Here is a 9,309-nt window from a genome sequence, read left to right as displayed (position 1 = left end):
TGAGCCATTTTTATAACAATCCGCTGCAAAATTTACCAGTATACAATGTTTCATAATTTATTATAATTCATTATAATATTATTCAACTTCCTAACTGTGGAAAATAACTAATAAATAATTTTTTGAGATAAGTATAAGTATTTTTTTTTAAACATGTACTTATTAAATAAGGCCCACTTATGTGATTTTTATTATTATTATTTTTTTGTTATATGTGTGGAGTTTACGCCATAGAATAACAATTTTCAATGCTACTATCTTTTAAGAAGCAAAAATTGCATATAAATTGCTAAAAATTTTCAAAGATTGAAGAGTTAATTAGGAACAAAATTAAAGATAATTGTAATATTTGAGAGTAGAGTAAGTCCTAAGAAATTTCCTTTCTATGATTAATAATTCAGTTTCAGTTAATTTTAAAACTGATTTAGAAAGAAAATGTTTACTTTCTTCGTTATTTTTAATTTATTTTTTATTTGGGCCTTATTATATTCATATGCATATAATAAAGCCCAATGTCAGAGTTTAATAAAATTTTTTTTTCGTTTATTTACATGTATTCCATATAAATAATATATTTTATTTTTGGGAGTGAATGAAATGAAGATTTGATTCTCACTTAGTTTATTTCAATATCCCCATAAATAGAATTAAAAAAAAATAAACTAAATTAGGTGGACCTTATTCGGTTCAGGTACCTTATTCGTTTAATTGAAGAAGCGGATTTTAACATTTATTTATATGCGCTTAATGCCATTGGACTAAACAGGCTGGTCTACTTTTACGTAAAAGCTTGCTTATCAATAACGAGATGATTTTTATATTAAAGATTTTAATACTTAAATGATTTGTTTAAACATTTAAGCATTTAACATACAAAACGTAAATCTTAGAATATTCCAAACATACATTTGTGTAATTCTTCATTATTATTCTTCACATCTCATGATTTTTTTTCGATCACAAATTGTTTACCGATTCGGAGTTGACTTTACTAAGGCAAAAACGTTATTAAAAACCTTTTTTGACAGTTTCCTCTAACAAGGAGAGAAGTAGAAACGTGCTTTTGAAGTACGATTTATTACAAAAAGTTTATATTAATACCTTTTTCTGTTGAATTTTTAACACATGCAAGTGTTAATTTAATATAATAATATGGTTACGCTATTTGAATCTTGTGTTTGTTAATTGATATTCAATTTGTCTTAGTGTTAAATGAGAAAATTTATAAGTAAATAACAACAAATAACATAAAACCAATGTATTTTAAAATGTAAATTCTAAGAAATGAATAAAATATATTAATGTAACACATTATAAATGTGTTAATTAATTTTACTGAAGAATATTCACTTACAAATGATATCAGTGTACCTTTTTTGTGTTAATTTTGCTATAATATTTGCGTTACTTCCTAACATATTCGTGTTATGTTAAATTAACATAAATTGGGTAGTTTGAGAGAGAGAGATATTCGTGAAATATTATATTTTACATAAATTTTCCAACTTTTACTGTATCTGGTACACTGGGTACACAATACATATATATTCATATATACAATAATTCTATCATACATGTATATGTATATATTATACATACACGTATATAATTAAAAAATGTCTTCTATCAGATAGTATAAGCAGTTTTTATAATATTGTTTGCAATTTTGCAATAATTAAGTTTTTCGTAAGTTATGCAAAAATGAGCATCTGACAAAATGGGCTTCAAAACTAACATAGTAGGCAATAATGCCAACACAATCCTATTCTATAAATAAAGATATATCCTATATTATCAATAATACAGTCACTATTATTTTAATTACGCAATTTGCAAAAGAACACAGTAAGAATTTTCTTCTCGGATTCATAGAATTTGTCTTTAGCTGATTTGGTATAGAAATAAGCCACAAATATATGAATTATGAGTTTGTACTTCTTTAATTAGCTAAACACAGATCACGTTTTTATTAGTATTAATAAGGTGCAAAGATTAGTTTCTAAGAAATAAGGGGATGTCGCTTTAGGAGACCTATGTCAGTATCGGTGACCTTCCTCTATTATATTGTATATCTTTCTTTCTTGCACAATATATTCAAATCGAGATTCAAATTTAAAAAACTATAATAATACTTTACACGAAGACGTAGGTAATTAAGAGAGTTAGGAAAAAGATTGAAGTCAATATTTATCCTTCTCAAATCTTACCGTTCACCCTAAACAAATCACCGTCCCTTTTCTCAGGTATTCTCAGTTTCGAAATGTTTGCGTTCTCTTTGACTGTATCGCTATTTCGTCGAACTTTCCCCACGCGTCCCTTTTCCATAATTTTAACCTTCATAGGAGTAACCGATGGAGTTTTGTGACACACCGTTTGCATCGCCACACGATTCTAGGGTCGTAAACGTCAACATCGATGACCGGAGGTTGATGGCACAGCGGATGATAAGCTTCTTGACACTCCTGGCACTCGAGCAAAATCAGAGGTCCCAGTTTCGTACCGTTACAGATCTTGGAGTTTACACACCACACACAGTGTCATAATTCATTTAAGTCAACAACACGGCGACTTTTGAAGACAATCAGTCATACAGTCACATTACTCTCGCGATTTTGCATTTAAGCTATAAATTATAAAGCGGCCGGGTTTAATTGAAGAAAACCTTGCACATAGTCCCGTCGGCGGATCCTTCGTCGGGAATCGAGATTCTGGGAATGTCTTCTTCGTCCTCGCAGCAGTCCTCGTAATCGACCTCGAATACTTTTACATCGGACTTCCGGTGATTCCTAATGTTCTCCGCTTCGTCAGCTTCAAGAAAAGAAATGATCTCAAGATTACCGTCCCAGATCTCGGTTTTTATTGTACTATATCCTTGCGTTACGTGGTCGTGACTCTTCAAGGTATGCATCAGAGGAGCGGATTCGTCGACGTTTTGCAAAAATCGCTTCGGCATTCTGACAGCCAAAGTCTTTTCGAGACCGTGCTTCTTTTCAATGCAGACGTCCAGCATCCGACGAAGCTTCTCCGCACTGTCTTGCTCTGTCGAATGCAACAGTGCTAATGCGTCGAAGAAATCTTCGTCGATGTTGAACGTGTTCTCGTACATTCTATGAGATTAATATCTTCAGATTTTCGATTGTCAAATAGAACGCTTTTCAAGCGTATCTTGTCTTGGTGGCACACCTAGAAATATTTCACGAAATGTAACATTTTGTTAAACAGATGATTTAAATATTCTAGACGAAATTAAAAAATGAGTAAATGAGCAATGCTGACATTGTTTCAGTGAGAAATGACAATGGAATCGACATCGAATCGATGTCGATTCGACGTCGAAATCATCAAATTGATGTCGAATCAACGTACGACTATTTGCAAGAGCAACTATTTGCCCATAACAGATATATATTTTTAAGGGATTCTAAAGCCTAGAAAAGGGATTTTCAAATCTGTAAAAGAGGAAAAAAGTAATTGTTACACAAAAATTACGATTTAGTCGGTAATACAGACGGCTTTAGGATCCTCTTAATGCTGCAATAAATTAACTTGTAAACATTAGAAATATATAGCTCATGAAGAAAACAAACGTGTAAAATTTTGAACTTGAACAAAAGTAATAAGCTGATTAGTAATATGGTCCGTAGTTTTTAAATATCTTGAGAGAGAGAGAGAGAGAGAGAGATATTCAGGCCAAATTTTTTACTTGCACATTACGGCTGAAGGTTAAAGAACATAAACGCATTTCAAATGTTTTGGAATGATTTTTGACCATGTAAAAATATAGGTATCCTTACATCATGGGTTTGACATTGTTCGCTCACGTGCGACGACCTGAAACGGCGTTCTTGACGAATTAAGGACCGGTCATGCACGAAGGAGTGTAACAGCAAGTGGTCCTGCGGACTGGTAACAATTCTGGGAATTGTACGGACAGGGACGTTCTATGGGATTTAGATATGCGAATAGTATCCCGGGACGTTCGCCGTGAAATGTGCCGAAGGAAGGTGGCCGGCATTTATCGGGCTCGATCATCGACTCGCTGCTTGTATATCGACGGAATCGCATCGACGACGCACCATTGTTCTCGTGACTGTTTGCTAATAGAATCCGTAGTGCTTATGGTTGTCGTCCGCCGGGAGTCGAATACTGGACATTGAATATTCAACAAACGCATTTCGACCGGGCTATCAACGTGAACGCGTGATGGACACACACGATGGCTCGGAGAATATTTGTTGTAGATATCGCGTTATTTTCTCGTTATGGGCTAATTTTAATGAGTTGAATATTTATAACCTGCGCGTCTTTTATATCTATTATATCTATTTCTATATCCAATGTAAGTTAACTTTGATCTCAGTTTAACTTACTTTTTATCCTTTTCTAATTCTAACAATTAGAAAAAGACAAAGAATAAATTAAATCAAAATTAAAATTAATCTACATTGGTAGAAATAAACATTAAACGGCTTGCAAAGGTTTAATTTCTGTGTTTAACAAAATAAAAAAGAAAAAATATATGTCTGAAGAATGTTCACATTCGTGAAAAATTTAAAAAGACACAATTCTCGTACACACACACACATATAATGACGCAGATTTCTATTTATTAGTAACATTTTTTTATTTATGCGTTAGATCTGGCAAGTTTTGTATAATTGTTTACTATTTGAATTAGGTAGTTTACACTAAAAATTACTTTGTACCAGACAAAATGTTTCATATAGATTTTGGATGCTGAAAACGACGACGCCGCAAGCAAAATTTTACCAGCATATTAGGTTTCCGAAATAATCGAAATTTAATGTGCGAAAAAATAGCTTTTTTGCGATATCTGACATTTTTTGTAAAAAAAAGAAGATAACTTCTTATTCAGAATTTCAAGATAATGTTAACCCTTTTTTTTACGAAAAAATATATAATATTATCCATAAGCCATTTTTGCACAATAAATTATGGAAACTTGATGTTAGTGAAATTTGGCTTGCGGCATTATTTTCGTCATCCAAAAATCTATGACAAATATCATGTCTAGTTCAAAGTAATTTAAAAAATGTATATTTTCTTTTTGTAAATTAATTTTATTAATTATTTACTTTAGATATTAGCTATACGAATAGAATACTTAATTAAATAATAAATAATTACTGTAATGTGATAAAAATATTTTTTATTTAATAATTATTGAACAATTATATTCTTTTACATTATACGACAATTTTTCTAACATCTGTATTTGTGGATTCTCGTAGAATACAGATCGTTCTCTCAGCATCCACTCTCCTTGTACTATCTTGTACCCAGTAACGCGCTTTTTCAAGGTTTCTGTCAACAAGCTCCTATACGCGTTTCTTCACCGCGCTTTTTCGGGAACGGTGGTGCGGGGTAGAAGGGCGAGTGAGCGGAAAAGCATCCAATTATCATGCCCGATGCCGGGGCTTCTCACCCTGCACAAGCTCGGTACCAGAATCGACTGGAATCCGGCCGGGAAGCCGGGCCCGGTAGACGTCGAACGAGTGGGATTATTCCGCGTCCGGGTTCGGAGCCGGGGAACCGTGCGGGGGCGGGCCGAGGGAACAATGTCGGAAACGACGGGGACGGTATGCCGAGATATGCAGGATATCGCGCAGAACTGCGATCCTTCGAGGTCTGTGCGAGGAGAGCGAGAGAGCTATGAGGATACAGCAGTGGCGCAAGTATAGTGAGCCAGATATGTACGCCCCGCGGCGCCGCGCCGTGCCGCATCGAGAGAGAGAGAAAGAGAGAGAGAGAGAGAGAGAGAGAGAGAGAGAGAGAGAAGAGAGAATGAGCGAGAATACGTTTCTAAGTGTATTATGATTGTTCTACAATGTGCTCTTTGTTTCCTGTTTCTTGCTTTTTATCTTTTGCTTTTTTCCTCTTTGTGATCGTTTTATCGACAATTATATTTCTTGATATGTGTTTTCTGTTTCTTCTGAAGTTCCTTAACGTTTATCTCGAGCAACAGAAAACGAAAAACGAGATAAGAGAGGCAAAAAGGCAAGATACAAAAAATAGCAAAAAGCAAGAAACAGAAAACAAAGAGCACATTGTAGAATAGGCTTTACATCTTCGAGGCGAAAAGGAAGATAGAGAGACCGAGAAAGAGCGAGAGAGAGGGGGAGAGAGGGGGGAGGGGAGAGAGAGAGAGAGAGAGAGAGAGAGAGAGAGAGAGAGAGAGAGACTGACTGCCAGCCGCGCACCGCCTAAATATGTAATAATATCTACGGGAGATACCGGCATTCCCCGACCTCGAGAAGAATTCGATCAAAATGTGTCGCGATACTCTCCCGGTATGCCAGGTGAGGTACGCGCTCACTTCCCTTCTCCTTTCGCCCTTCTCCCCTTCAGTAGTTTCCTGCCGCCCCTTTCGACCCCTTTCACACTACCTTGCTTCGGTTGTATCACCCCCGCGTCTTCCTCCGTCGCTGCTTTGTCCTCGTTTGCACACGATCGGATACCAAAAGAGTAGACGCAAATGTTCTTGCACATCCGCGAAGCTGCATCATTCAAGACTATGTTCTATCAATCTATCCTCATATGTGACATCGAAGGATTGAAATGTCAGAGACTTTACCGTGATTCTTTCGACTTACAAATTTCCGTTATCAATTAATGGAGTCTTTTATTGTCAAACGCGAAAGATATTTTTTTTATTCTAACGATAATTCTTTTTGATATGATAATTACTATATGATTATAAGAAACTTTTTAATTTTTAATATTATTATTTTCCATAAATTGCAATATCAGATTTTAATGATTTTAAAATTAAGAATTATCGTTATATAGAATTACTAAAGAATTTGTAGGTTGAAAAAAATATAATAGATTTTATATTGTAATTCTTACTTGTTCTTTACTTCGTAAAGAAATTCTCGCCAATTAGTTCATATAAATTTAATTTTACATATTTGCACGTCATAACAGTAAATAAAATCACAAATGAAATTTACAAAGAAAAAGTAAAAGAGGAAAAGAGAGTAAGAATCGTATGATAAAAGTTCGTAGGAAATAAAGAAACGAATAATTTAGAGTCGCTTACCGCGAGGCGATTCCGTCTAAAAGAGAAAATCCTCATATTGCGCGAGCAGCGTCTCTGCTTTTAGGTGCAGCAGGAACTTCCGAATGCGCCATTCGCGTGATATTTTAATACTTTATACCTCACCGTCCTTGCGAGTAAATCTCTGCCATGATAAGACCCGTCAGGAATTTCACCCCCGCGGAACATCCGCCGTTTATAAGAAATGTTTTCGAAGTTTATGAGGGCGACGCAAAGTCTTGGTATGGGGCGGACCTAAAGCCTTCACCCTTCTTCCTTTCCTCTCTCCTTTTTTTAGTCTTCTTTTTAAATAAAAGCAACGCCGATAGAGGAAAAGCGCCGTGTCGCAAAACTGACAATAAAATGACGTCGTCTTTGGAATATCGTTGAAGAATGCGATGAGAAATTTCCGTCAAAAATTTGTACTAACAATACAACATGCGTCATAACTTGCGCATCGTTGTTTCGTATTTAATTTTCGACGTAATTCTAAACTAAATTTTGCAAAATATAATAAACGTGATTGAGAATAATAATAATAATAATAATAATTTATACATCATGTAATTCCTATTTCATTAATTCCTATTTCGTCAGAAACGTTTCATAACTTTCACAAATAACATATACTATAATTTATATTTTATATCTTCATAATAGCTTTTTCTAGAGTACAAATAATCTCTTTTTTTGTAACGATTAAAATTTATTGTTATAGAAACTTTCTATATATGTATAAGATCATAGACATTCAAAATGCATAGTTTATGAATAATAGTCGCAACAGCTACGCTTTCCGTGATTGCGAAACAAGAGCGTTGTGCACGCTTATGTTCTTGATTGTAATTCTACGGTTATAATTCTGAGTTGCTCCGGCTAACGCAATGTCCAATCTGAGCATTGTGACGTCATGAATTTAGACGCGGGCTAGAATTAACTGTCTTCCGTATCAGACGATGTAACTCTGAATACAATACACGCACGATAAATGCATTTCGCGCAAGATCATATACTATGATTCCTTCAAATTGTCTTTGTGTGATAAAAACGCTGTACAGTAAGCTGACCAGCTCCTCAACTAGGAAAAAAGGGACATTTAGAAAAAAATTCAATAATTGTTGTACTTAAATTTTAATACATAAATATTTTTTAAATAATTGTTAGTGAAATATATATAATAATATTATATTATTATATTTGTAAATAACTAATAATACTTAATGTATAACATCGCATAAAATCACAACAAAAATTACATCAAATTATGAAATCATATCTTATTTTTTAAAATTGTACATTTTACTAAATATATTTTATGAATAATATCTGAGTTTTTAAATAAAAAATCACAAAATTTTCTTCACACATTAGTGTAAATATTATATTTCATACTTGTTATTTTCACTTATTATTTCACATTTATTATTTTTACACCTAAAAGAGGAACAATTTATAATCATGTCCTTAATTTGGGACAAAGTTTGGGACGCGTTGTAAAGTGAGAAGACGGAGAGTTAAAATTTGAAACTGTTTTTCCTAATTTTGAATGGTTGACCATTTTACTATACAACGATTTTCTCTTAATATACCAATCGCTCATTACGTAAATAAAATAAGTTTTACTAACATTCATTCAAATATTTTCTAAACAATAGAAGAAATTTGAAATTTTGCAATTAATATCAGCAAATTACAAATTCTAAACTCGAAGATTTATTTTTAAGTCTCTGTATCTTCTTTTATTTCTTTTCCTTTCGAACACAGACCGAAATTATTTAGCAATGCAATTATACATCGGACGTAAAAACAGAAAGAGAAATTTATTTTCGTTCTATTTCAAATTACTACTCTTTGAGGACTAAAAGAATAGATAGAAATAGATGAGAACAGGAAGTCGACTAACGTAAAGCGGAGAGAAAATTACGAATTCATAACTTTACAAAATGAATTCTTATCGATTCCTTTTTAATTCACCTGGCACATGAACGTACCTATATCTAACTCGCGCAAAACGGCGTTCATGATGTCGACTCGACGACGCTGCAGATTTCTTGCAGGAGTCAGGTGCGGAGCGTCGGACGCGATGTGTGGTGCGTGTCGATGAACCTACACCCATCCTCCAGGTAAAGTCAGCAGACGCGGCCGAATGCAAAGTGCATCGTTGCATAACGTGGAATCGCGCGTGCGATGTTTCTTTTTCGCAACATGTGGAGAGATAAAAGGCGAAGGAATATATATATATATATATA

At 34.0% G+C, this 9,309-nt stretch overlaps 2 protein-coding genes across 3 annotated transcripts in view; one reads left to right on the top strand and one right to left on the bottom strand.

Annotated features, from left to right (window-relative positions):
- Positions 1–2,152: 2,152 nt before the first annotated feature.
- On the bottom strand, positions 2,153–3,125 carry LOC108724484 (integrator complex subunit 12). The gene is made up of 2 exons (XM_018450880.1): positions 2,663–3,125; positions 2,153–2,510 (listed from the first exon to the last, which is right to left on the bottom strand). Exons 1-2 carry the CDS (start codon positions 3,104–3,106, stop codon positions 2,337–2,339), a joined length of 618 nt encoding a protein of 205 aa, XP_018306382.1. The 5' UTR covers positions 3,107–3,125; the 3' UTR covers positions 2,153–2,336.
- Positions 3,126–4,206: 1,081 nt separating this feature from the next.
- scalloped (TEA domain transcription factor 1 homolog scalloped) overlaps positions 4,207–9,309 on the top strand; it is a 179,855-nt gene continuing 174,752 nt past the window's right edge. For both annotated transcript variants that reach the window (XM_018450890.1, XM_018450884.1), the window contains exon 1: positions 4,207–4,237. In XM_018450890.1, the coding sequence (XP_018306392.1) occupies positions 4,217–4,237 (21 nt within the window). In that variant the 5' untranslated portion in view covers positions 4,207–4,216. The remainder of the gene's footprint in view (positions 4,238–9,309) is intronic.

The sequence above is a fragment of the Mycetomoellerius zeteki genome, unplaced genomic scaffold (assembly GCF_001594055.1).
Source record: "Mycetomoellerius zeteki isolate Tzet28-1 unplaced genomic scaffold, Tzet1.0 scaffold30, whole genome shotgun sequence".
In the NCBI taxonomy this organism is placed as follows: Eukaryota; Metazoa; Arthropoda; class Insecta; order Hymenoptera; family Formicidae; genus Mycetomoellerius; species Mycetomoellerius zeteki.
This window is presented reverse-complemented; position numbering and strand designations above follow the sequence as displayed.